The sequence below is a fragment of the Xenopus laevis genome, chromosome 3L (assembly GCF_017654675.1).
Source record: "Xenopus laevis strain J_2021 chromosome 3L, Xenopus_laevis_v10.1, whole genome shotgun sequence".
Lineage (NCBI taxonomy): Eukaryota > Metazoa > Chordata > Amphibia > Anura > Pipidae > Xenopus > Xenopus laevis.
Genome location: NC_054375.1, coordinates 21,017,834 through 21,044,827, shown reverse-complemented (window position 1 = coordinate 21,044,827; position 26,994 = coordinate 21,017,834). Strand labels below are relative to the sequence as shown.

At 40.8% G+C, this 26,994-nt stretch overlaps 1 protein-coding gene across 1 annotated transcript in view; it reads right to left on the bottom strand.

The window, feature by feature from the left end:
* Nucleotides 1-530: 530 nt before the first annotated feature.
* The window catches only part of LOC108710801 (carbohydrate sulfotransferase 1), a 92,876-nt gene continuing 66,412 nt past the window's right edge, over nt 531-26,994 (bottom strand). Inside the window, exons 2-3 of the mRNA XM_018251962.2 lie at nt 17,362-17,541; nt 531-1,663 (exon numbers count right to left, since the gene is read on the bottom strand). Coding sequence (XP_018107451.1) covers nt 570-1,663; nt 17,362-17,509 — 1,242 coding nt within the window. The 5' untranslated portion in view covers nt 17,510-17,541 and the 3' untranslated portion in view covers nt 531-569. The remainder of the gene's footprint in view (nt 1,664-17,361; nt 17,542-26,994) is intronic.

Here is a 26,994-nt window from a genome sequence, read left to right as displayed (position 1 = left end):
AAGTATATTGTGATTTGGTCCATATGCTCATGTAAATGATAGCAGCTCAGAGCCTGTGCTGGGAATCAGGAGAAAAGAAGATGGGGAGCTACTGAGGCATATTTAGGGGCACAGATCTCCCCTGCTGAAGGGCAGTGGTGGCCCTGGGCTGGTACAGAAGCTTAAAAGATAAAGAATAGAATTTCTAATTTTTTGTTGACCTTTAGTTCTCCTTTAAGTTATGTCACTGAGTACATTCTGAGATACAACAGACATACATATAGGCAATGCACGGGCCAGTTAATCTTCCATATCAGTATTGCTCCTGCCAGCTATTGGTGGACCACAACTACCAGCACAGTCAAACATATTATTAAGGGTTGACATATCTTTGCAGTATAAAGCAACACTACATTTAAATGAAAAAAAACCCCAAAAACGTTTGTTTTTATTTTTTCTCCAGACAGTCAAACTTTGCAACATGAAAGATTTCGGTGTCCATATTAAATACCATTTCAAAACTGAACATGTTCTTTGATGAATTTGTTGCTAAAGTCACAGAAGCCAATATCCTCCAGTCTCCGCTCTTTTTACGTAAATGGCAAAAATATTCTTGGCTCAACAAGAGTATGCGAGAGGTTCTTCAGTTGAGGAGCTGAGTGCACCGCTTGGTACCCTAGAAGTGATAAGGTTACATTGCACATGTTTTGGAGGGCAAGGACAACATCCAAGCATAGGTGCAGTCTCCAGTTCTCTGCTGTTTCCGCTGCGTTCCTGCTTGTTGTAAACTTAAAGTTTCCGAGGGGAACTCCATTACCATTTGTGTTCTGCTCTATCCACTTCTGGACATTGTCTTTCCACCCCAGGCCTACAAACTCATACATCTCTTTAGCCTTCCTTATTGGATCTCTTGCTAAGTCTTCATACCTTACAAGCATGTATTTGCCTTTCAACCAAGTAGGCCTGCTAAAACCAGTTTCCACGGAATTACTGAGATCAGTGCAAGTGGTGGTGATCTGTGATAGGTCTATGTGGTGTGGCTTTCTTCCTGATGAGTTCCAAATTTTCCATGCCCTGTAAAGATCTGTAAAGGTGTTAATCCTTGATGCTAGAATACCTCTTGGATCCCTTACCAAATGGATAACCTTTAGATTCAGTCTTGGGTCTTCCACAAGAGTTCTTATGTCATTGATCTCAGGGATCCTAACAGTTTTTATGGCCATGTGTTTATACTGGTGACAAGATTTGGAGACCAAAGTCAAGTTGACTGTCCGGCATTTTTTTGAACACAGATGTTCTTCTATTGGATGTAGCTGTTCACATACAGGAGGTAGACATAAAGCATTGCTAGCACCCCGTCTGAAGAAAGAAGTTGTCTCGTGATCTTTGGGTGCTGGCCTGAGATAATTTTCTAGGAAGTAAAAGTCACAGTTGTAGAGATTATGTAGGAGATCTCTGTAGGCCCCAAGAAGAGACCTCCTATCTATCTGTTTCTGCATCCGGGTACTGGAATTGGTGAATGCCCTCTGGACATGGTAAAGAGGTTCATACAAGTAGAAGATATCTGGGTTCTGGTTAAATATCTGTCCCAGAAATGAAGATCCACTTCTTGTGGTAGCCAGAAGTATGATATGCTTTCTGTTGACTTGGCCAAGATCTTCACACAATAACCTTGACGCATTATCTGCAACAATAAGAACAAAAGAATATGAGTTCATTCTGCGATGGCTTCCACTTGATGTCAATGAAAGATTTGCTGCAAGACACTGGGTTTTGTAGTTAATATATGACTTACGATCATTATTGCCTTATTATTTTAGTACTATACACGGGGGTTCTTTATTGACTCTAAAGCATAACACACTAGGTTTTGCTTTTAAAAGAACAATATATACTAAAGTTGCTTATGAATCATGGATCGTATCTGCTAGCAACAAAAATAAACTGACCTCCCTTTCCTTCCCTGTACTTTTCTTTCTTACTGTTAATTTAGTATTTGTGTTTTTAGAAAATAGAATCTTCTAAAGAATAAATAAATAAACAGAAGTGTTGAGCCAACTCAAGCAAGTGGACAGTGAATAAGGATTGCTGTACATATCTAGGGTGACTAGCAGTTGAGAGATATCCTAAACAGAGTCACTGTGGGTGGAGATTGTAAAATGCAATGCCATGCTGCCTGTGCTCTCAGTCATGATATAGATGTACTGTATGTGTTCACTATATGGAGAGGAAATTGCTATTCATGAACCTGGGGAATTAGCTCCTTTGGACAGGCTAGTGATGAAGTAAGACAAAATAAGACTTTTGTGCTTCACAGTCTGGCGTACCCTGACCTTCTGCCCTGGTTTGCCAAGAATTGGATTCTTTTTGGTACACACTTAATTATTCTACAGATCTCTCCAGATTCTGGAGTACCTGCCACTATTAAATGAGTAGAACATAGAGCAAAGGCTGGAACTAGGGGTAAACAGCAGAGGCATGTGATTAGGGTGCACCATGGGGAGAGTGCTATGGATGCTTCTTCTGCCTTCTCTAACTCCAGCCCTGTGGGTATTACATATCCAAAAGCAGAACTATGCAACATGGAGCTGGAGCAGGTAAGCAAGTAGAGTAGGGCTGGTTAAGTGACAAGCCAGAGGGAGTAGGTGTCATTCTTGTCTTGGGCACCAAAACCTCATGGGACAAATTTATTTACTCCACCATGCCCCCTCTCTCCACCATGCCTCTGTTAGGATTGGATTGGGCCTCCTAGAGAACATCACAGAACCTGACACTGAAGGCCCACTCCCACAATGTAATAGGTGTTAATAGACCTATGGTGGACATAAGAGGGCACACTGGAATTATCCTTGACTGAATCCCAATAGGGCTGGGGCCCACCAGGAGATCCTCTGGCAGGCCAGTCCAACCTTAAGTTTTACTGTGGAAAGAGATGGAATACTGTAATACCACCATTATGTGCTGCCTTTTCTCTATAAGATCTATAATCATATGGTCACACTATATAGGGGATATTGAATTGATAACAACTTGTTAAATATTTACTTCTCCAAAACTATAAAGGAAATGAAAGCATACATCATCCGCTGTTAAATGCTATGACTCTTGTAGCGCTTTTTAATCATCAAATGTATAACTTCGGAAGATGTTCTTGGCCAGTATTTTATTGGGCTGACCTGTATAACTGTGTGTACTTCACTAAGCTGGCAGAATGAAAATGAGGATTTATTTTTTCTGAAAGTTCAGACTGAGCACTTCAGAAAAAACTGCTGGTGTTCTGGCACTCCATTTATAAATGTTAACCATCTTAATTGCCTTTTAATTAATGCAGAACTGTTTGTAAGGTGAAAAAATGTGATGATGCATAATGAATTAATGATGTATAATAGAGGTAATAAACGTCTCCCTGTGCTCTCTGGAGGTGCACTAAATGATTGCTACCAACAGCAGCTTGGCAAAGGGCGTGAATGCCGTCCATCACTGCCGCGGCACATCCGCAGTTCCGCAGTCTGCTATATGTCAGAAATGATTCATTCCAATATGCCCTTTAAAGGCAACTCTGTTGAGCATCACTGATGGTGCAGCTTATGCTTCTAATAATATTTTCTGGGTGTCAGACCTCTGGACCTCCAGTTATTAGGTGTTGCAGGAGCCAAAATAAAGGAAACATTACCAAACATACCCTTTTTTAGCATAAACATTTCATCAAACTGTCCCTTGTCCAGGCCAAACTGGCACTTTGTCACAGTTTAATCACAGGGAGATTACTGTGCAATCCAACCATTGCAGGGCCAAATTTGCAAAAGATGTACCCCCTATGCCAGAGAGTAAAAACACACCCCTGTGGCACACATCACTCCCTCCTTCCATAACTAGCAGTCATTGTCCCTTTGTATCCTACAGGTCAAACTGTCACTTTGTATCCTTATTGGGAGATTACTGTGCAATCCAAACATTACAAGAGAGGCAGGGCCAGATTTGGAAAAGATTTACCACCTTGGCCAGGGAGTAAAAACACACCCCTGCGGCACACATCACTCCCTCCTTCCATGACTAGCAGTAGCCAGCAGGGTGGATTTCCGCCTCAAAAATTTGCCCTAGGCCCAGGACTTTGAGACTTTCCCATTAATCTGTGCCTGAAGAGAGAACAGTTATATTTTGGTAGGCCACCAATGTTGAGCAGCGTCACGCATTGACTATAGAACAGAATGGATAGATTGCTTCCTCATTTACAGAAGTTAAGGGGGTCCCGAACTGTGGGCTGCCCCCCCCTGGAGGTCTCTAAATCAGTGGCGGTAGTGCCAGTTTGCTAGAAACCCCTTCAATGCTCAGCTAACAGGTCATACAAGGGTAATTTGAGGGTGAACACTTATTTGCTACCCTAGATATTCTTGGAATTGTATGACCGATGCACAAATGTTTTCCTATAGCTGCAACCTTGTTATGTGGTGGTGGTGATCTCAGCAAAGGTTAGGCTTGAAGCAATAATTACTGGGCTAATGCCTCCTGATCAGATGGTGGGATTAAGGAACTGGGAATTCACATAACAGCCTGGGTTCTGATCGGAGGATCTTCTTGCATTCATCAGGCCGATAATCCTGAACATTGAACAGAGTTTCTTTAAAGTGCATATAAAGCTTTTCTAAAACTCTCCTGTTTGATCATCTTGGTTTTATAAGATCATTGTCAACAGCATAAAACATTTACCAGGACATGAGATATCCAAATGTGCTTCACTGCTATAGGGGTACTTAATCATATGTATCATTGACGTCTTGGTCCACGTGTAGGGTCCTAGGGAGGGGCGGGGGGGTTGTTTTAGTTATTACTTTTAGTTATTCAAGGACTGCAGAAAGATGGAGAAAATACAATCTCTTTGAAAATAGTGCCCAGATCTGAATCCAACTCAGGACCTTAGCAATGCATAGCAATAGTGCTAACTACTGAGCTATTGTACTACCCTATGTTTATAACCTGCATGTTCCAGGGCAAGTTAGACACATTCTACTGATTGTCCAGGAGACAGGCGTGAGCAGCACCCCCACTGTAGAATTTCAGAATTATGTTAGATATGATGTTATGCTACACATTCACCACTAGATGGGGGTCATAGAACTATAATAATTAGACGTGCTGCTCGGTATACTTTCACAGAATTAGAGACTGGAGCGCTCTAACCACCCGCCGTATCGTTAAAATTGCATATTGGAACGCTCTTCTGCTTAGCGGTCTTTCCGCCCAAAGGGAGACCTATAGTGTCAGGGATTAACTCATTAAATGAAAAACTTTCGGAGTTAATTGATTTATATTTACAACCTTTAGTGAAAAGACTTACTTCGTACTTAAGGGATACAAAGCAGGTTTTACAAATCTTTGAAAATTTTCAATGGAAATCAGATTATATTTGGGCAACCGCCGATGTAACAAGTCTTTACTCCTGTATACCCCATGAAAAAGGTCTGCATGCAATTCGATACCACTTAGAAAGATACAGTAATTATGACACAGATACTAAGGAATTTATCCTAGAAGCAATTGAATATCTATTAAAACACAATTTTTTTAAATTTGACCAAACACATTACCTTCAAATATGTGGGACCTCAATGGGTGCGAAATTCGCGCCCACATACGCCAACCTTTACATGGGTTGGTGGGAAGAGAAACACATATATGAAGGTAACATAAAGGACACGGGTGCAATCATTATCTATAAACGCTATATAGATGATTTGATTTTTGTATGGAAAGGGGATGGGAAAACATATTTAAAATATCTGGAAACACTAAATGATAATGATTTAAATTTAAAACTAATGGGCACATTTAATAGCACAAATATACAGTTTTTAGACTTAGAATTGTCCCATGAAAATTGTGAGGTACAAACTACAGTATATCGCAAAAAATGTGCAGGAAATTCGTTATTGCATGCAGACTCATGTCACCCAAGACATGTATTTCGAGGGGTACCAATAGGACAATTCTGTAGGCTTAAGAGAAACTGTAGCACAGAAGCAGAATTTTTAAGTAAAGCCTGTAACTTAAGAGATCAATTTCTACAAAGGGGCTACCGAATGCAAGAACTAGAAAAAGCATTTAAAACAGCTATTTCAAAAACCAGAGAGGACCTGTTAAAAACGAGAAATTTTAACAAACACCATAAAATGGAAAAACCACTATTCATTACCTCATACAGCAGGCAATTTACTCAAATAAAGCAGATTATTAATAAACATATACCAATGCTTTATAATGATAGTAAATTGAGAGAGGTACTAATACAGGGGTATAATTTTGTAAGTAGAAAAGCACCAACATTGGGACAAATACTATCCCCAAGTGAATTTAAAAGAAAAGAAAACAGAAGGAATTGGCTAGAAGTGAAGGGCACGAACTGCTGCGGAGCATCAAGATGTATTACATGTGTACAGATGCATAAGTCAAAAACATTTGTAAGTACAACATCACAAAAAGAATACAATATCAATTGTTTTATTAACTGTAATACAAGCCATGTGGTGTATTTGTTAACATGTACACATTGTGGCATCCAGTATGTAGGATGCACCACTCGCCCCTTAAAAAATAGAATGCGAGAACATATAAGTCAGATAGGGGCAGAAAGCAGTGCTACCACAGTATCTAGACATTTTTCCCAATGCAATCAAGGAAATGTTGCCTACTTACGGATTCAGGGAATAGACAAAGTGATAAATTGAAGTAGAGGGGGAAACAAACAAAAAAAACTTTTGGAATTAGAAGTTAAATGGATTTTTCTATTGGACACACGAGAACCCAAGGGGCTAAATGTAAGATGGGATGTAAGCTGTCATACGTAAATATATACAAGAGAAAAGAAATAGAAAGAATAGATCAACATAACAAAAAATGTAAAAGAAAGATTAACGCGAAAATAATAACCCTCCGCCCCAATAAAAGTTTCAGAATCACCAAATAGGTCTGGAATTCATAAATCTAAAGCTACATAAGATAGTAAAGTGAAAGACTAGCAATTGAAACAAAGTAAATGAATTGATTGAAACAAACTTATTTTTAAAGAGAAAATATGTAAGAGATACATTAACCCTTTAAGTGCCAGCAGAATTTCACATTTTGGTTACGCGAAATGCCAGCCGTTTTTGAAACATTTTGTGCTCTCTCACTTTAGGGGCATTTTCTGAGGGGAAACCTATAGTTTACCTAGGAAAACTATACATTGTTTTTTTCGGTAGAAACTGAGCTTTCTAAATCTGCCTGAGTTTTCATGTATTTCCACCTGTGCAAAAAAATTTATAGTGCTAAATACCAAAAAAAAATGAAAAATTACCATTTTTCATCGTATATCAATTTATACCAGAAAAATATTTCATTTTACGGATGAAAATCCAACTGATTTGGAAAGCCTTATGTCTCTCGAACGTGCCAATACCAGATATGTATAGTTTTAGGGAGATTTAGGATTTCTGTACAGCAAAAACTCCCGGCAGTATATTACCGAATTTTGAAAGCACTAAGGCAGAAAACAGCATGCTTTAGATTCCAAGGCAAAAAATCCTGAAACCGTAGGTTTACCCCAGAAAACCATACATTTTTGAAAAGTACACATTCTGCCGATTACAAAATGGGTAACTATGTCTCTCTACTCCCAACTACCAAACATAAAAGCTTGTCTGAACATAGCGGTTTTTCAACAAAAAATTCAAAATTCTGAAAAATCATTTCAAAGGTTTTATTTTGCTGCTCTGCATATCCCAAACTATATTAGGTACCAAGAAAAAGCACCTGAAATATGATTGCCAGGGGTCCACTGAACAATTTGATACCCATTATGCATAGGTTTACCAAAGTATCTGGCATTTAGAGACACCAATATGAAGTTAGCACATCCAAATTGTTCAGGACTTTACTTCAGCTACTGAGAAATCAACACATTGACTGCATTTTTTGTGGGGTAAAAACACAGAAATATATGTTTACCCCCCAAACCCATATATTTTTGGAAAGTACACATTCTACTGAATCTAAAATGGGTACCCATGCCTTTCTGCTCCAAACTACTGAGTCGCAAGGCTTTCCCACAATTGTCGGTTTTGGTGAAATATCTGAAAATTTCCTCAAAGCTTCAACTTCCCAGCACCATATCGCCCATGTATCATTACGTACTAAGAAAAAGCACCCTAAATATGATTGCCAGGGTTCCTCTGAACATTTTGGTGGTCATTGTTCATAAGTTTACCAAAGTATCTGGCATTTAGAGGCCCCAAAATGAAGTTAGCGCATACAAGCAGTCCCGTGGGTAACTTCAGCTAATGAAAGATCAACACATTGACTGCATTTTTGTGGGGTAAAAACACAGAAATATATGTTTACCCCCCAAAACCCATATATTTTTGGAAAGTACACATTCTACCGAATCTAAAATGGGTACCCATGCCTTTCTGCTCCAAACTACTGAGTCGCAAGGCTTTCCCACAATTGTCGGTTTTGGTGAAATATCTGAAAATTGCCTCAAAGCTTCAACTTCCCAGCACCATATCACCCATGTATCGTTACGCACCAAGAAAAAGCACCCTAAATATGATTGCCAGGGTTCCTCCAAACAGTTTGGTGGCCATTGTTCATAGGTTTACCAAAGTATCTGGCATTTAGAGGCCTCAAAATGAAGTTAGCGCATACAAATAGTCCTGTGGGTAACTTCATCTAATGAAAAATCAACACATTGACTGCATTTTTGTGGGGTAAAAACACAGAAATATATGTTTACCCCCCAAACCCATATATTTTTGGAAAGTACACATTCTACTGAATCTAAAATGGGTACCCATGCCTTTCTGCTCCAAACTACTGAGTCGCAAGGCTTTCCCAAAGTTGTCGGTTTTGGTGAAATATCTGAAAATTGCCTCAAAGCTTCAACTTCCCAGCACCATATCACCCATGTGTCATTACGTACTAAGAAAAAGCACCCTAAATATGATTGCCAGGGTTCCTCTGAACATTTTGGTGGCCATTGTTCATAAGTTTACCAAAGTATCTGGCATTTAGAGGCCCCAAAATGATGTTAGCGCATACAAACAGTCCCGTGGGTAACTTCAGCTAATGAAAAATCAACACATTGACTGCATTTTTGTGGGGTAAAAACACAGAAATATATGTTTACCCCCCAAAACCCATATATTTTTGGAAAGTACACATTCTACAGAATCTAAAATGGGTACCCATGCCTTTCTGCTCCAAACTACTGAGTCGCAAGGCTTTCCCACAATTGTCGGTTTTGGTGAAATATCTGAAAATTGCCTCAAAGCTTCAACTTCTCAGCACCATATCACCCATGTATCGTTATGCACCAAGAAAAAGCACCCTAAATATGATTGCCAGGGTTCCTCCGAACAGTTTGGTGGCCATTGTTCATAGGTTTACCAAAGTATCTGGCATTTAGAGGCCCCAAAATGAAGTTAGCGCATACAAACAGTCCCGTGGGTAACTTCAGCTAATGAAAAATCAACACATTGACTGCATTTTTGTGGGGTAAAAACACAGAAATATATGTTTACCCCCCAAACCCATACATTTTTGGAAAGTACACATTCTACAGAATCTAAAATGGGTACCCATGCCTTATTGCTCCAAACTACTGAGTCGCAAGGCTTTCCCAAAGTTGTCGGTTTTGGTGAAATATCTGAAAATTGCTTCAAAGCTTCAACTTCCCAGCACCATATCACCCATGTGTCATTACGTACTAAGAAAAAGCACCCTAAATATGATTGCCAGGGTTCCTCTGAACATTTTGGTGGCCATTGTTCATAGGTTTACCAAAGTGTCTGGCATTTAGAGGCCCCAAAATGAAGTTAGCGCATACAAACAGTCCCGTGGGTAACTTCAGCTAATGAAAAATCAACACATTGACTGCATTTTTGTGGGGTAAAACACAGAAATATATGTTTACCCCCCAAAACCCATATATTTTTGGAAAGTACACATTCTACAGAATCTAAAATGGGTACCCATGCCTTTCTGCTCCAAACTACTGAGTCGCAAGGCTTTCCCACAATTGTCGGTTTTGGTGAGATATCTGAAAATTGCCTCAAAGCTTCAACTTCCCAGCACCATATCACCCATGTGTCATTACGTACTAAGAAAAAGCACCCTAAATATGATTGCCAGGGTTCCTCTGAACATTTTGGTGGCCATTGTTCATAAGTTTACCAAAGTATCTGGCATTTAGAGGCCCCAAAATGAAGTTAGCGCATACAAACAGTCCCGTGGGTAACTTCAGCTAATGAAAGATCAACAAATTGACTGCATTTTTGTGGGGTAAAAAACAGAAATATATGTTTACCCCCCAAAACCCATATATTTTTGGAAAGTACACATTCTACAGAATCTAAAATGGGTACCCATGCCTTTCTGCTCCAAACTACTGAGTCGCAAGGCTTTCCCACAATTGTCGGTTTTGGTGAGATATCTGAAAATTGCCTCAAAGCTTCAACTTCCCAGCACCATATCACCTATGTGTCATTACGTACTAAGAAAAAGCACCCTAAATATGATTGCCAGGGTTCCTCTGAACATTTTGGTGGCCATTGTTCATAAGTTTACCAAAGTATCTGGCATTTAGAGGCCCCAAAATGAAGTTAGCGCATACAAAAAGTCCCGTGGGTAACTTCAGCTAATGAAAAATCAACAAATTGACTGCATTTTTGTGGGGTAAAAAACAGAAATATATGTTTACCCCCCAAAACCCATATATTTTTGGAAAGTACACATTCTACCGAATCTAAAATGGGTACCCATGCCTTTCTGCTCCAAACTACTGAGTCGCAAGGCTTTCCCACAATTGTCGGTTTTGGTGAAATATCTGAAAATTTCCTCAAAGCTTCAACTTCTCAGCACCATATCACCCATGTATCGTTATGCACCAAGAAAAAGCACCCTAAATATGATTGCCAGGGTTCCTCCGAACAGTTTGGTGGCCATTGTTCATAGGTTTACCAAAGTATCTGGCATTTAGAGGCCCCAAAATGAAGTTAGCGCATACAAACAGTCCCGTGGGTAACTTCAGCTAATGAAAAATCAACACATTGACTGCATTTTTGTGGGGTAAAAACACAGAAATATATGTTTACCCCCCAAACCCATACATTTTTGGAAAGTACACATTCTACAGAATCTAAAATGGGTACCCATGCCTTATTGCTCCAAACTACTGAGTCGCAAGGCTTTCCCAAAGTTGTCGGTTTTGGTGAAATATCTGGAAATTGCCTCAAAGCTTCAACTTTCCAGCATCGTATTGTCCATGTATCATTACCAGCATAAAGCATCCTAAATATAAACATATGGGTCTACTAAACAGTTTGATACCCAATGTGCATAGATATACCAAACTATGTGGCGCACAGAGACCCCCAAATGACAATATGTATAGACATTTTCACGGCTGACGCGCTGGCTGCTGCAATATAACCACCCGGTGTGTGTATTATGCGACATTAGCCCACCTAACAGTACAGAGACCCCAGAAAACCATATATTTTCAGAAAGTACACATTCTGACGAATCCAATATGGGTAACTAAGTGTTTCTACTGCAAACTGCCAAACTGCAAAGCAATGCTGAACATAACGGTTTTTATCAAATTTCGGAAAATCGTCACAAAGCTTGAATTTTACCCCATTATATGCCACACATTTCGTAACGTATCAGCATAAAACATCCTAAATATGAACGCCAGGGGTCTACTGAACACTTTGATGCCCAATATGCATAGATATACCAAACTATGTGGCGCACAGAGACCTCCAAATGACAATAGTGTATATACATTTTCACGGCTGACGCTCTGGCTGCTGCAATATGAGCACCTGGAGTGTGTATTATTCGACATTAGACCCCCCTAACAGTACAGAGACCCCAGAAAACCATATATTTTCAGAAAGTACACATTCTGACGAATCCAATATGGGTAAATAAGTGTTTCTACTGCAAACTGCCAAACTGCAAAGCAATGCTGAACATAACGGTTTTTATCAAATTTCTGAAAATCGTCACAAAGCTTGAATTCTACCCCATTACATGCCACACATTTCGTAACGTATCAGCATAAAACATCCTAAATATGAACGCCAGGGGTCTACTGAACACTTTGATGCCCAGTATGCATAGATATACCAAACTATGTGGCGTACAGAGACCCCCAAATGACAATAGTGTATATACATTTTCACGGCTGACGCGCTGGCTGCTGCAATATAAGCACCTGGTGTGTGTATTATGCAACATTAGACCCCCCTAACAGTACAGAGACCCCAGAAAACCATATATTTTCAGAAAGTACACATTCTGACGAATCCGATATGGGTAAATAAGTGTTTCTACTGCAAACTACCAAACTGCAAAGCAATGCTGAACATAACGGTTTTTTATCAAATTTCTGAAAATCGTCACAAAGCTTGAATTCTACCCCATTATATGCCACACATTTCGTAACGTATCAGCATAAAACATCCTAAATATGAACGCCAGGGGTCTACTGAACACTTTGATGCCCAGTATGCATAGATATACCAAACTATGTGGCGTACAGAGACCCCCAAATGACAATAGTGTATATACATTTTCACGGCTGACGCGCTGGCTGCTGCAATATAAGCACCTGGTGTGTGTATTATGCAACATTAGACCCCCCTAACAGTACAGAGACCCCAGAAAACCATATATTTTCAGAAAGTACACATTCTGACGAATCCAATATGGGTAAATAAGTGTTTCTACTGCAAACTGCCAAACTGCAAAGCAATGCTGAACATAACGGTTTTTATCAAATTTCTGAAAATCGTCACAAAGCTTGAATTTTACCCCATTATATGCCCCACATTTCGTAACTTATCAGCATAAAACATCCTAAATATGAATGCCAGGGGTCTACTGAACACTTTGATGCCCAATATGCATAGATATACCAAACTATGTGGCGCACAGAGACCCCCAAATGACAATAGTGTATATACATTTTCACAGCTGACGCTCTGGCTGCTGCAATATGAGCACCTGGAGTGTGTATTATGCGACATTAGACCCCCCTAACAGTACAGAGACCCCAGAAAACCATATATTTTCAGAAAGTACACATTCTGACGAATCCAATATGGGTAAATAAGTGTTTCTACTGCAAACTGCCAAACTGCAAAGCAATGCTGAACGTAACGGTTTTTATCAAATTTCTGAAAATCGTCACAAAGCTTGAATTTTACCCCATTATATGCCCCACATTTCGTAACTTATCAGCATAAACATCCTAAATATGAACGCCAGGGGTCTACTGAACACTTTGATGCCCAATATGCATAGATATACCAAACTATGTGGCGCACAGAGACCCCCAAATGACAATAGTGTATATACATTTTCACGGCTGACGCTCTGGCTGCTGCAATATGAGCACCTGGAGTGTGTATTATGCAACATTAGACCCCCCTAACAGTACAGAGACCCCAGAAAACCATATATTTTCAGAAAGTACACATTCTGACGAATCCAATATGGGTAAATAAGTGTTTCTACTGCAAACTGCCAAACTGCAAAGCAATGCTGAACATAACGGTTTTTATCAAATTTCTGAAAATCGTCACAAAGCTTGAATTCTACCCCATTATATGTCACACATTTCGTAACGTATCAGCATAAAACATCCTAAATATGAACGCCAGGGGTCTACTGAACACTTTGATGCCCAGTATGCATAGATATAGCAAACTATGTGGCATACAGAGACCCCCAAATGACAATAGTGTATATACATTTTCACGGCTGACGCGCTGGCTGCTGCAATATGAGCACCTGGTGTGTGTATTATGCAACATTAGACCCCCCTAACAGTACAGAGACCCCAGAAAACCATATATTTTCAGAAAGTACACATTCTGACGAATCCAATATGGGTAAATAAGTGTTTCTACTGCAAACTGCCAAACTGCAAAGCAATGCTGAACATAACGGTTTTTATCAAATTTCTGAAAATCGTCACAAAGCTTGAATTCTACCCCATTATATGCCACACATTTCGTAACTTATCAGCATAAAACATCCTAAATATGAACGCCAGGGGTCTACTGAACACTTTGATGCCCAATATGCATAGATATACCAAACTATGTGGCGCACAGAGACCCCCAAATGACAATAGTGTATATACATTTTCACGGCTGACGTGCTGGCTGCTTCAATTTGAGCACCTGGTGTGTGTATTATGCGACATTAGACCCCCCTAACAGTACAGAGACCCCAGAAAACCATATATTTTCAGAAAGTACACATTCTGACGAATACAATATGGGTAAATAAATGTTTCTACTGTAAACTGCCAAACTGCAAAGCAATGCTGAACATAACGGTTTTTATCAAATTTCTGAAAATCGTCACAAAGCTTGAATTTTACCCCATTATATGCCCCACATTTCGTAACGTATCAGCATAAAACATCCTAAATATGAACGCCAGGGGTCTACTGAACACTTTGATGCCCAATATGCATAGATATACCAAACTATGTGGCGCACAGAGACCCCCAAATGGATATATAGTAAATAAAATTTACAAGGCAAAACAAAATAAGGCAGTAAAGAGTGAAATGCAAAAAAATCCAATAAAACCACAAAAATCAATGTTTTTTTTCCAGACTCGTGTTATCGGCCGTCAGAATCACAGTTTGAATATTTTAGCTGGGCCAAACAGGTTATACGGCTAGAAACAAGTGAACACAACATACGCAGAGATGAAAATGCAATAAAATGGCTAAAAATTCAATAAAATGGCTAAAAATGCACCAAAATACCCAAAATTGCAATATAATCACAGAAATAACATAAAAAAGATATTGCACAGTACGGTTAGCGAATACGCTATTCGTAATGGCAATAAAACATTTTTTTCAGCCAAAAAAAAGAAACGATGCGATAAGAAAAAAAAAAAAAAAGCCACAATGCCATGTATGTGCGTGTGCGTGTGTACAAATGGTAAATTACATGTTATGTGCGCGTGTGTGCGTGTGCACATGTGTGTAAGTGCAGTGAGTGTAAGTGACCCCCCCAATCCCCAAAAATGTATGTGTAAGTGTGAATCTAAGTGTGTATTACTGTAATAAGTGTGTGTTGGTGTGTTTGTGTGTGTAATTGTTGCACTAACCTGAAAAAATTGCTGGATACTGTTGCAGGCGATCTGGAAGGGCCTCAGGAAGAGATCTGCGACGTCCTCTGTGTGCCTGTGCTGTGGGGGCGGAGATATCCAGCGCGGTGTAGGCTGCAGCAGCAGGACACGTAAGTTACACGTGCCTGCTGCTGTTTTTGGGCCCCTGGGCGATCGCGCCCCAGGGGCCACTCGATCCCCTGCTCTGCTCGTTGCCTAGGGGCAGGGGATCGATGCGGAACGGAGCGAGCGGCTCTAACAGCCGCTCCTCCGCTCCAGAACCCGGAAGTGCTGCAGAACGTAGAATCTACGTTCTGTGGCATTTCAAGTTACTTTTCCACAGAACGTAGATTCTACGTTCTGTGGCACTTAAAGGGTTAAACGATATGACATAATGTTGGTGAAGTTGAGAAAAACATAAATAATTATAGACTGAATAGAAAATAACTGGTAAGAATCTTTTTTATAAATAAAAACTAAAACTTTAGAACACAATCAACAGCTTTGAAAGAGTTAAGAAATTTTTAAGGAGGAAGTACGTCCTAAGTGACGCAAGCTTCCAATGCTTTTTAAACCATGTGATTGTAATTGTCATTAATGCCTATGATTACGTGTGGTAACATACGAAACGCGTTAGGTTGATATTTGTTTGTGCAATAAAGTAATAACCTTTTTACCGTTACCTGGAGTCCTGTGGAGTGCGTGCCTAACTGCTGATTTGTACCTTGATGTCTCCCCTGTGCTGCTCGGTACACTAATATATATATAAGTGTGGAACTACAATTCTTTTAGTCGTATCAGGTAGGGGGATGTCAGAACATGTAAAAATTCAATTACTAGCATAAATCTTTCATTATATATTTAGGAACTAGCAGATACTATCAGACTCATACACAGTTGCTGGGGACATACAAAATGATGTAGTGTGGTCCTTTCTGTTCCTGTTATTGGATTAATATTGCTCACAGACAGTGATGGTGATGGGCGAATCTGTACGGTTTCGCTTTTTTCTGTCTCGTTTTTATACTTGCGACTATTTTGTCCAAATGCATTAAAGTCAATAGGTGTCTGAATAATTTTTATGCACAAATTTTTATGCGCCAACAATTTTTATGCCAGCAAATATTCACCGCAGTTTGCAAAAACATTAGTGGGCAGCAAAACATGGAAATTCATCCCAAATCCATGCCTGGTGAATAAATTCGCCCATCACTATAGATGGTATCAAGAGCTGTAGGAGCAGAACAATCTGGTATGCAAATTTCACTGTTGCACAATTTATCCTTAGTCTGCCCTTCAACCTGGGCTTTCCCATATTGAGAAGGTGGCACTTCCCCCCCCCACCCCTCGCGGTGCTTGAGGAAACGCCACCTTTCCATACCTTTCTTTTTAAAAAAATACAGTTTCAGCTCTTTAGGTTACCAAGGGCAATCTGTCACAAACTCATGGAAGCAGTATAACTGCATGATGGCCTTCTTATATACCAGCTTGGGAAAGGGCCGGAACTCAAGGTAAGAATGGAAGGCAACTGCCTAGCACAAAAGTTGAGGGGGTGCTCCTACCACCCCATGCTTCTGTGAGTACTAGTGATTGCGCCGCCGGCAAAAAAATCTACCAGGAAGGAGTCCTGTAAGTACAGGGGTGAGCCACAACATTGTTTTGTTTGCTGGTAGTCCACAAGGGGCCCAGCCTAGTCAGGGACTGCTCCAAAGTTGGAAAGTAGTGCCCAGTGGGCTAGGTTTTGTTTTATGATTTGTTTGTATGATACAATGGTCACCCCTGTGTCTGTGGATAATTCACTGTGTTTGTTTAAAGTGGAAGAAGCTGTGTGTCCCTGTCTTTATGCTTCTCTGTCCTATGCTGCCTGCTCACCATTGACTAATTCCCCCCAAAAGTTACGTGTTCAAGCCGCCAGCATATATATATATATATATAATGTGTATGTATGTATTTTGTGGTCACAGCCTCATTGCTCCCCCGTCTAATGGTTTTAAAAATTAGTGGTGAGCACAACCACTTTGGGATGACTTAGTTGGCCAGCATAAATATATTACAGTTCCATGACAATGCCCTTTATAAAAAATGGACTTGTCATATCCCTAGATTTTACAATAGGGGTACATAATTTACTATATAAAGCATAATAACTATAATTAGTTTTAACCTGATGATGCTTTTGGAGCCATTAACAAGCCTTCTTACCTCTGAGGTCTCTTTGGAAGCAGCGACTCTCTCCTCCCATTACCTGACAAGGAGACTTGAATGCCGTTCTCAAGGACTTAATGGCCGTGTACTGGATTCCCAGGGAAGCGAACACTAACAGTACCACCGCCTTCCAAGAACACTCCATTGTTCAGGATTTACATAGCTCCATCCATAGGTCTGAGGCAAAAACATGACACAAGTTGTTATTTTGTGAATGAGGGATGCTGTAATACAATAATATTTATGAACCCCATATTCATGGTCAGATTTTAGATTTCAATGAAGGCTTGGGGAGGTCAGATGATGTCAGAGAGGGGAGGTTCTATCATATGTGCAGAGCCGGAGTTAAGAGGGGCAGCAGAAGTATGTGCCTTGGGTCTTAGTGCTCTTCCTCCTCCATTGCACCCTAGGCACTTGCCTCTTCTGCATACCCCTAGTTCTGGCCCTGCAAACACCTGACACAATCCACCCATACTCTGCCCACTCTCTTGCAAACTCCACTTTTATCTCTCATGTGGCCCTGACTGCAGTACCCCGTATGCCCCCTTGACGGCAGCCTCAGGGCAAGTTATGCCCTTGTGTTTTACTGTCTGTACTTGGCAAAATACATAGAAGATAAACTCTCTCAATAAGTTTTGTATATTTTGCCCTTGAAAAACTATTTATATTGCTCATCAGCATTATCTGTTATATTCTGGACCATTTAGAACACAGCAGACTTCCCTTTTGCAGGCACAGCACAAGCTTTATTGTGTCTGGAACAAATCGTTGAAGCAGGTAACCCTGGCTTTGGAATAAAACGATCACTTACCCCCCTCTCTGAGTATTCAGCAGGCTCTAATCTATTGCGCTCGGCTATGAAAGGCAAAGCTCATACAAAGGATGGAGGGCTCAGCTTGATTGCTTTTTTTCAGGAGAAATTTTATTGTATGTTCAGACGTGACATATTTTACATTTAGAGTAAATTGTCAAATTTCAGGTGACACAAATCTCCCCTCTCCATCCCTTTCCTTTTATTGCTTGAACAGGATACATTGATGACATTCTTTATAGGCTTGCTGGGCTTTTTTCGTTTATCACTAGCCACAGAATAACAGCCTTTGCTCCTGCTTAAGTAAGGGAATTTACCATAGCAGACTGACACAAAGCAGCCCATAGGCTCCAGGATGTATTGTGTTTATCAGCATTGCAAGAGAACAGCTACTTTGTGCTAAGATAATCAGGGCTAGGACCCTCATTCACTCTCAGCCGAGGCAAGTGGAAGCATTACTTTATTTTTCATAAACTGACGTGAATTGGCTTCAATTGGATCATAAGATCTGTTGAAGAGTGAACATTAAGATATATGCCCTAAAAAAAAAGTTTATCGCCTTAAAGGGAACGTTCACGTATATATTCACATTTAGAATACAAAGAATTGTCTATACAATTTAGTATTTTTATTTATTTATTTTTTATTGATATTGAATGATTTGCCTTGTTCTGCCACTTTTTAACCTTAAATCCTGTCTGGTTGCTATAATGTTTTCATTGGTTTCCAAACTATGAGACTGGGCCCACTGGGGTGGCAGGAGCAGTTTCAGGGGGCTTATTTTGAGGATTAGGGTAGAATTAGGGAGAATGCCTATTTGCAATCCTGAATACACCTAAAAGCTCTTATTGAAGGTCAATTAATCTGAGATTATTGATGAACACTTATTTTGCTGTCCTAGATATCCTTGGAACTATGGCTGAATGGCTGATACATCAATGTAGTTCTATGTCTATAATCTCGTATTAAATTAAGTGGGGCCCTGACCAAAGGTCAGACCTTCAGGGAACTTAAACTGGTCAAGGAGGAGTTTCTTGTCCTTAATGGTGGTTCCTTGGCAAAGCACCTATGGATGGATCACATTCTACAGACATATTTATACTGTCGCAGGTATAGAACGTCTATACCCAAAATGGCCTCCTTTGATCCTACTGATACATTGCCAATATTATGAGTTATGTAATTGTCTTGTTATTAGGTTTGAATCCTTAACTCTGTGACTTCAAAGCGAGTGTGGGAGCTGCTAAGCGAGTGTTGCATGAGATCTAAGTGTTGCATGTGAATTAAGTGTTAGGCAGCGTTTAAAGCCTTAAGGCGTTGGTGTTTGCTGTGCATGCTGGGTGCAAGAAGGGAGTAAGTACAAATAACTGACTGCCATGTGCTCTGAGACAAACAGCTTTTTCTTTTTTTTTTTTCTGTTTGGGGTAAACTGGTAGATACATTTAGTGCATTTATTTTCTTTTTGTGTTTTATCCTGAGATGGTTTCTAAGGGGAACCATTTTGGCTGAAGATGCTGGGGAGCAAAGCTATGAACTGGTGTGTATGGATCAGGCTGACTCTGGGACCCTGGGAGGCAGTGGCTCTAATACGGGTGGTGGGGGGAGAGCAAGGAATGAAAGGCAAATTCTAGTTATAGGGGGATTCAATTATTAGAAAGGTGGATAGGGTAAGGACCCTTCCTGCCGTCTGCTGCTTGCCTGTTGCTAGGGTTCAGCATGTGGTGGAACAAGTGGACAGATTATTGGCTGGAGGGGCTGGGGAAGACCTGGCAGTCTTGGTAAACATAGGTACCAATGACAAAGTTAGAGGAAGTGGTGAAGTCCTCAAGAACAATTTTAAAAAACTAGGTGCAAAGTTGAGGGCGAGGACTTCCAAGGTAATTTTCTCAGAGATATTACATGTGCCACGAGGAACGAAAACAGCGGGAGCTTAGGGAGATTAATGCGTGGCTGAGAGATTGGTGTAGGGAGAAGGGTTTTTGGCGAACTGGGCTACAGGCTCTTTGCTAAGGATGGGCTGCACCTCAATGATGATGCAGCTGTTTTGGGGGAGAAGATGGCTAGACGGTTGGAGGAGATTTTAAACTAGGCGTGGGGGGGAGGGTTCAGTAAAAGATTCAGTGGAAGACAGGTTAGATGAGATAGTGGGCAAAGGAAGGAAAAATGGGGGAGGAGATTTAGTTGGGGGTACTGTTAAGGTTAAGGATAGGGAGGAACGCATGTCATTTGTTCAAAGTGGTACCAGTATTAAAGGAACAGTTCAGTGTGAAAATAAATACTGGGTAAACAGGCTGTGCAAAATAAAAAATGTTTCTTATATAGTTAGTTAGCCAAAAATGTAATGTATAAAGGCTGGATGTGTAACATAATAGCCAGAACACTACTTCCTGCTTTTCAGCTCTATAACTCTGAGTTAGTCAGCAACTTTAAGGGGGGCCACATGGTACATATCTGTTCAGTGAGTTTGCAATTGATCATCAGCATTCAGCTCAGATACTAAAGCAACTGATATGACCCATGTGCCCCCCCCTCAATTCTCTGACTGGTTACTGCCTGGTAACCAGGGTAACCAGTCAGTGTAAAACAAGAGAGCTAAAAAGCAGGAAGTAGTGTTCTGGCTATTATATTAGACATCCAGTCACTACAGCCTTTATACATTAAATTTTTGCCTAACTAACTATATTAGAAAAATTTTTTATTTTGCACAGTCTATCTATTTATACAGTTTTTATTTTCACACTGAACAATTCCTTTAAATGTATGTTTGCAAATGCAAGGAGCCTGACTGGTAAAATGGGAGGACTGGAGAGTCTGGCATGAAAATATGATGACTGGTGTGGCCAATGAGTCACGTGACTGGGCAGTTAATATACTTTGTTTTGGAGGGACAGAGGCAAGAAGATGAGGAGGGGTATGTCTGTTAGGCAGGATTTAAAACTTATATAAGGGAGCAAGAGCCTGCTCACCTGGCCAGCAGAGAAACTTCTCCAGATTCTCCAGATTGCCCAGTACCAGATTCAGGCCCATTACAGCTTGAGATGGGAAATGAAGAGGGTTGCTTTGAGTACATCCATTCATTCATGTATAGTAAATATTTGTTAGAATCCGAGGATAGGGGAATGGCTGAACTGTTAATGCTTCAAAATGCAATTGATGCAATGGTTTCTGAGAGCAAGGCCAGCTTATGCACTAATGTGAATGCTGAAGGGGTAAAATTACAGAGTACAGCCACAGCACAACAGGTTGAAACAGTAACTCCTTGTAAAATGCTTTCTGACAACCCAGACAACTGTCATAGCAACCAAGCAGACTCAGGAAAACACCTGAAATCTGAGAGAAACCTCCATAAGGGACCTTTACCTTCATCTCAGAGAATTTAAAATACATGGAGGTCAGATTAGTGACGACACATCTGATATCACTTACAACAACACCTGCAAGCAAATAGACAAGGGTATGAAGGAGAACTTCAGTGAAACTAAAATTGTTCAGGGGGTGCTTAGAATAATAAAGCCTGGCCATTTTAAAGATATGCTCATGAACAATGATGATATGATGGTGACTGAACTCAAGGGTTTCCTACAATCACAACTTGGGGAAAAGAACAGAATTTTAAGAGCTAATGTTCACTCAACAGAAAGAATGAGAGAGTCGACAGCAGTTCTTATACCTGGTCATGGGGTTAAAAAGACTAGTTCTTTTCAAATCCAAACAAGTAAATTCCAGCATCAAATATGATCCAGATACTGTCTAGGATGTATTTTTTGCACACAGTGTACCAGGTCATAGGCTCTAAACACAATGACATTAGGCGAGAGCTGAAACTCTTATTGTCAGGCAGGCAAGTTACTAAAGAGACTATACTGAAGCAAGTAACAGCTCACAAGTGATGGGAATGAGAGAAAAATAACTTGGTTCAAATTCAAATCAAAAACATGCAAATTCACATGGTGCCTAGCTAGAAACAGTAAAAGTGAAAGACAAGCAAACCGACAAGGTCAGTCATGATAGTAAGATTGAAGCTGATGTTATACTCCGTTTGACTGAAAAAACAACTAAAGTTGTCAACTCAATGAGGATACCTCCTAAGCAACCAGAATTGACTCAACGTGGTGCCCCAGGTCACAACAGCTCTTCAACAAGGGGAAGAGGGAAAAACCTACGCACAAAATGTTACAGCATTTCTCAAGAATCGGTCACTGTACAGGGACAAACAGTGCCCGGGCTGCCAAAACAGTCTCAATCTGACTGTACAGAAGCAAGTAAACCCAAGGAACAATTTACCACTCTATCACCAAACTCATCAGATCCACCAGCAAAGAGAAATGATCATAATCATCAAACTTATTGGAAAGAAGGCCCTGGCAAAATGCAGTTTCAATGGTCTCACTATCACAGCTTTATTAGACACTGATGCTCAGGTCAGTGTTATAGATAAGCAATGGAAGGACAAACACTTACTGAACTTGCCAATTAGACCACTTGCTGAGCTTATTGGTGGTGAAGATAAACTAGAAGTGTATGCTATAGATGGAGAACTAAAACCATTTGATGGCTGGGTGGTGATAACTGTAAACATGCTAGGAAATGAAAACCCTGATTTAGCAATAAATGTTTCTTTTCTAGTGAGTCGCCACCCAATGGACAGACCCCTGCTTGGGTTCAACATCATCGAAGAACTAATTCAAGGGCAGCCGGAAAGAGTAAAAACTACTCTTGTTAGTCTTCTATGTAGTGCTATTTCAGTCCCAAGTGATAAAGCAAGACACAGTGAATCTGGTTCAAATCGAAAAAGATGGAAACTCACATACACGCTTAAGTACTGGTCAAAGAGAACTAGTCATTCCAGCTGGGAAACTGACTTGGATGAGGTGTAGAGTACCACCAAACTTTGAAGTGAATGAATCAGCCAGAGGAGAATAGTTTTGCTATGGAAGAATTGGACATAGGAGAGGGTCTTCTGGAAATCCAGAACAGCAAAATCCCCTACTTGGTAGTGCCTGTAGGAAATCGTACAAAGCATGATGTCATCCTCCAACCTAGAGCAGTTATTGGCAGCATTCAGGACATTCACAAGATTGTAGAAAGAGATATGCCAGACCAACAGAAATGGTAAATGAAAGCGAGAAACAGTACTTCTTTATCTCAAGAGCAGTTATCAATACGTTGGTTTCCACCGCTTGACCTAAGTCATCTTAGCAAAAAACAACAAGAGACTGTTAAATGCATGCTATATGAGGAATTGGCAGCTTTTGCAAGAAATTATGAGGACATAGGCTGCATACCAAGTTTGCAAATGTCACTAAATCTTAAAGATGACACACAAGCAGTGTCAGACTGGGACACCAGGGGCCCACCAAAAAACCTTAGATCAGAGGCCCTCCCAAAAACCTTAGACCGGAGGCCCACTCTCAGAACTATTATTCTTCCTCTCCTCACTCAACCTTTATTCTCCTAGTGTCTTTTCTTTACATACTATCATTTATTATTCCATCTATTTGGCCTCTTTGTTCTCTTAAAAATAGGGAATGGCCATGAAATAGGCCAAATGTTTAGCAGCATGAGGGCCCACTGACACCTGGGGCCACTGGGAGTTTTCCTGGTATCCTGGTGGGCCAGTCCGACACTGCACACCAGTAGAAAAGGCTTACACAGCAACACCAAAACCTTTGTATAGGGAAGTCAAGGACTACATCCAAGACCTCTTGGCAAAGGGATGGATAATTAATTCAAGGTCACCATATGCTGCTCCTGTGATATGCGTTTGAAAGAAGGATGGCTCACTCGGGTTATGTATAGATTATCGTTATGTATAGATTATGTATAATTATGCATTCCCTTACTTGGATGATGTCCTCTTATGCAAAATCTTTTGAGGAGCACCTTGAAGGGGTCCGTAAAGTTCTGAAAGTACTTCAGAAGCATGGTGTGAAGTTAAGGCCACAGACATGTGAACTGTTTTGCAATGAAGTGAGGGATTTAGGTTGTATAGTATGAGCAGAAGGAGTAAATTGACACAAAGTATATTGAAGCCGTAAAATATCTAAAGGAGAAGATTCCCAAGACAGTCAGTGATGTGCAAAGATTGTTGGGGTTTCTCAGCTACTATCGCAGCTATGTTCAGGTCTTCTCACAAATTGCTAGACCAATTTTTGAGCTTTTGCAAATGAAGCTAATGCCAGTACCAAAACAGTCCCAACGTTCCAAAGCTAAAGGACCCCAGTTACCATCCAGAACTGCAATCCTGTGGACAAGCACAACAACAGTAGGCTTTAGATCAGCTTGTTGACATGCTTACCAGTCCACCAGTCTTAGCCTATCCTGATTTCAATCTCCCATTTACACTCCACACTGATACTTCAGAACAGGGGCTTGGTGCAGTCCTTTATCAACATCAAGATGGGAAGCTCAGAGTAAAAGGATATGGTTCCCGTACATTAACTCCCGCAGAGAAGAATTATAGACTACATAGTGGGAAGCTGGAGTTTTTGGCCTTGAAATGGGCTGTGTGTGAGAAATTCAGGGATCACCTCTATTATGTACCACACTTCACTGTTTACACAGATAACAATCCTTTAGCATATGTCATGAGTACTGCAAAGCTAAATGCAGTAGGCCTTCACTGGGTCTAGTTGATAAGTATATGGTACAGTGTACAGATGTGATTTGTGCCTCTTGGGATGGTAGTAAAGCAGACCAGAAGAGAGATGTTGCTTGGATTGCTGCTCTCAGCTCTCAGTATTATGAGTGGCGTAACTAGATGTTACTGGGCCCCACAGAAAATTAATTTTAGGGCCCTCAACATATCCAGAGGTTGCCCTGTTTTACCAATATATGTTAAAATTGCTCAATAATTAGGACCTCATGGGCCCCCCTATACCTCCTGGGCCCCCTGCAGCCGCAGCGTGAGGATCCAGTGATTGGGGAGGTCATCAGACTCAAAGAAGTAGGAGAAGTGCTACAGCGAAATGTAAAACAGGCCCTTAATGGAGCAACACACAGATTATTGTATGAGTGGAGTAAATTACACCTGGAACAAGGGCTCTTGTACAGGATAACCTGAAAAAGGCGATAACTAGTCCTTTTAACCAAGTACAGACATACAACTTTGAAATATCTTCATGATGACATGGGTCATGTTAGTACTGAGAGATTAGTATGGTTAGGAAGAGAAAGATTCTACTGGCCATTTATGAGAAAAGAGATTGAAAATTATATCACCAGTAAAGGGGGATATGAATATATCCTGGTAGTGGTGGATCACTTCACAAGGTTTGTTCAAACTTACCCCATGTTAAATATTGGGTATTGGTAAAATTGTTATATTCAAAAACAAGTCAGGTCTTACTGCTGCTGAGCGTATTTTCAATGACTTCACACTTTGGATATCAAGCAAAGCTGCACCATGACCAAGGGTGAGAGTTTGAAAATGAGTTGTTCCATACTCTTCAGCAACTGGCAGGTATCAGATATTCGAGAACATCACCTTATCATTCTCAAGGCAATTCAGCTGAGAGGTTCAACGGAACTCTGCTGCAGATGTTAAAAACACTTGGTGATAAGGAGAAAGAAAGGTGGAAAGACAACCTTAAGCAAATGGTACATGCATATAATTGTACACGGCATGAATCCACTGGATATTCACCTTTTTTCCTATTGAATGGGCAACATCCACGTTTGCCCATAGACCTTTTGAGAGAGTATCCACAAAGGGATATGCTGAAAATTGGGATAAGAGGATGAAATAAGCATATCAAATTGCCTGTGAAAACAGTAAACAATCAAGTTCAAGGGGAAAATCCTACTATGATTAGAAGATGAGTGTAATGAAAGTACCTGTGCGGCGGGGTCACCTGCCACACCATCGGCGGGACGCCCGCCGCATGGACCTCAAGCGCCGGCTCCATGTTGTTCTAGGCGTTCTCTTAAAGGCGCAGGCATGCTGGCGTGTTTGCGCCAGCACGTTTTGGTGCGAATTTTGAATACTATTTAAGGGCCATTCAGTGTACAGCCCTTTACCCGTGATAGAACTGTGTTCTGTGGTTCCTGTGCCTTGTGCCATTTCCAGTTATTCTGATTTTGAAAATGATTCTTCGTGTTTGACCCAGCCTGTTCCTGACTACTCTCCAATTTGTATCCTGACCCTTGCCTGCCTACGACAACTCTTCTAGCTTAACCCCTTGATTGACTACCCGGTTTTGACCCCTGCCTGCCTGACGATTCTGATATCCACCTGCCTCGACCCAGCCTGTCTGACCATCCTTCTGCCTAATCCTTTGTACCGTGACCTTTGGCCCAAAAGACTCTGCTGCCAGCCGTGCCCCTTTGCCAGACAGAACATCTCGCCTTGTACCTCTCGTTAAGTCCAGGTGGCACCCAAGTAAGCTGAGGGCTCCTCCCGAAGCCCAAAGGTCACACTACTGATGAAGCCGAGCCGAGACCAGGGTACTTGGCACGTGTTCTGGTATTGGGTCCCGGTCGTGACATTATCACGGGCCATGGAGGACGACGGTCACGAAGCTGCTGCTACCTCTGCTACTCCATCCCCTCAAACTTCCACTGAGATGTTGCTCTCCACTTTGCTGCAACGTATGGAAGAGCAAGAGCAAAAGCAGAAGTATTTGCTTCAAGGGTTCCACAATCTGACCCGTCAGTTGGGGCCTTCGCAGCAGCCTCTTAATCCCGTTCGTGCACCTCCTGTGGGTTCTTCTGCCAATTGGGGTAACTCATCTAAACCCCATGAACCCAAAATTGTGTTCCCCGAGAAATTCAGTGGGGATCGCACTCAATTTTTCTTCTTTAAAGAGGCATGTAAGTTA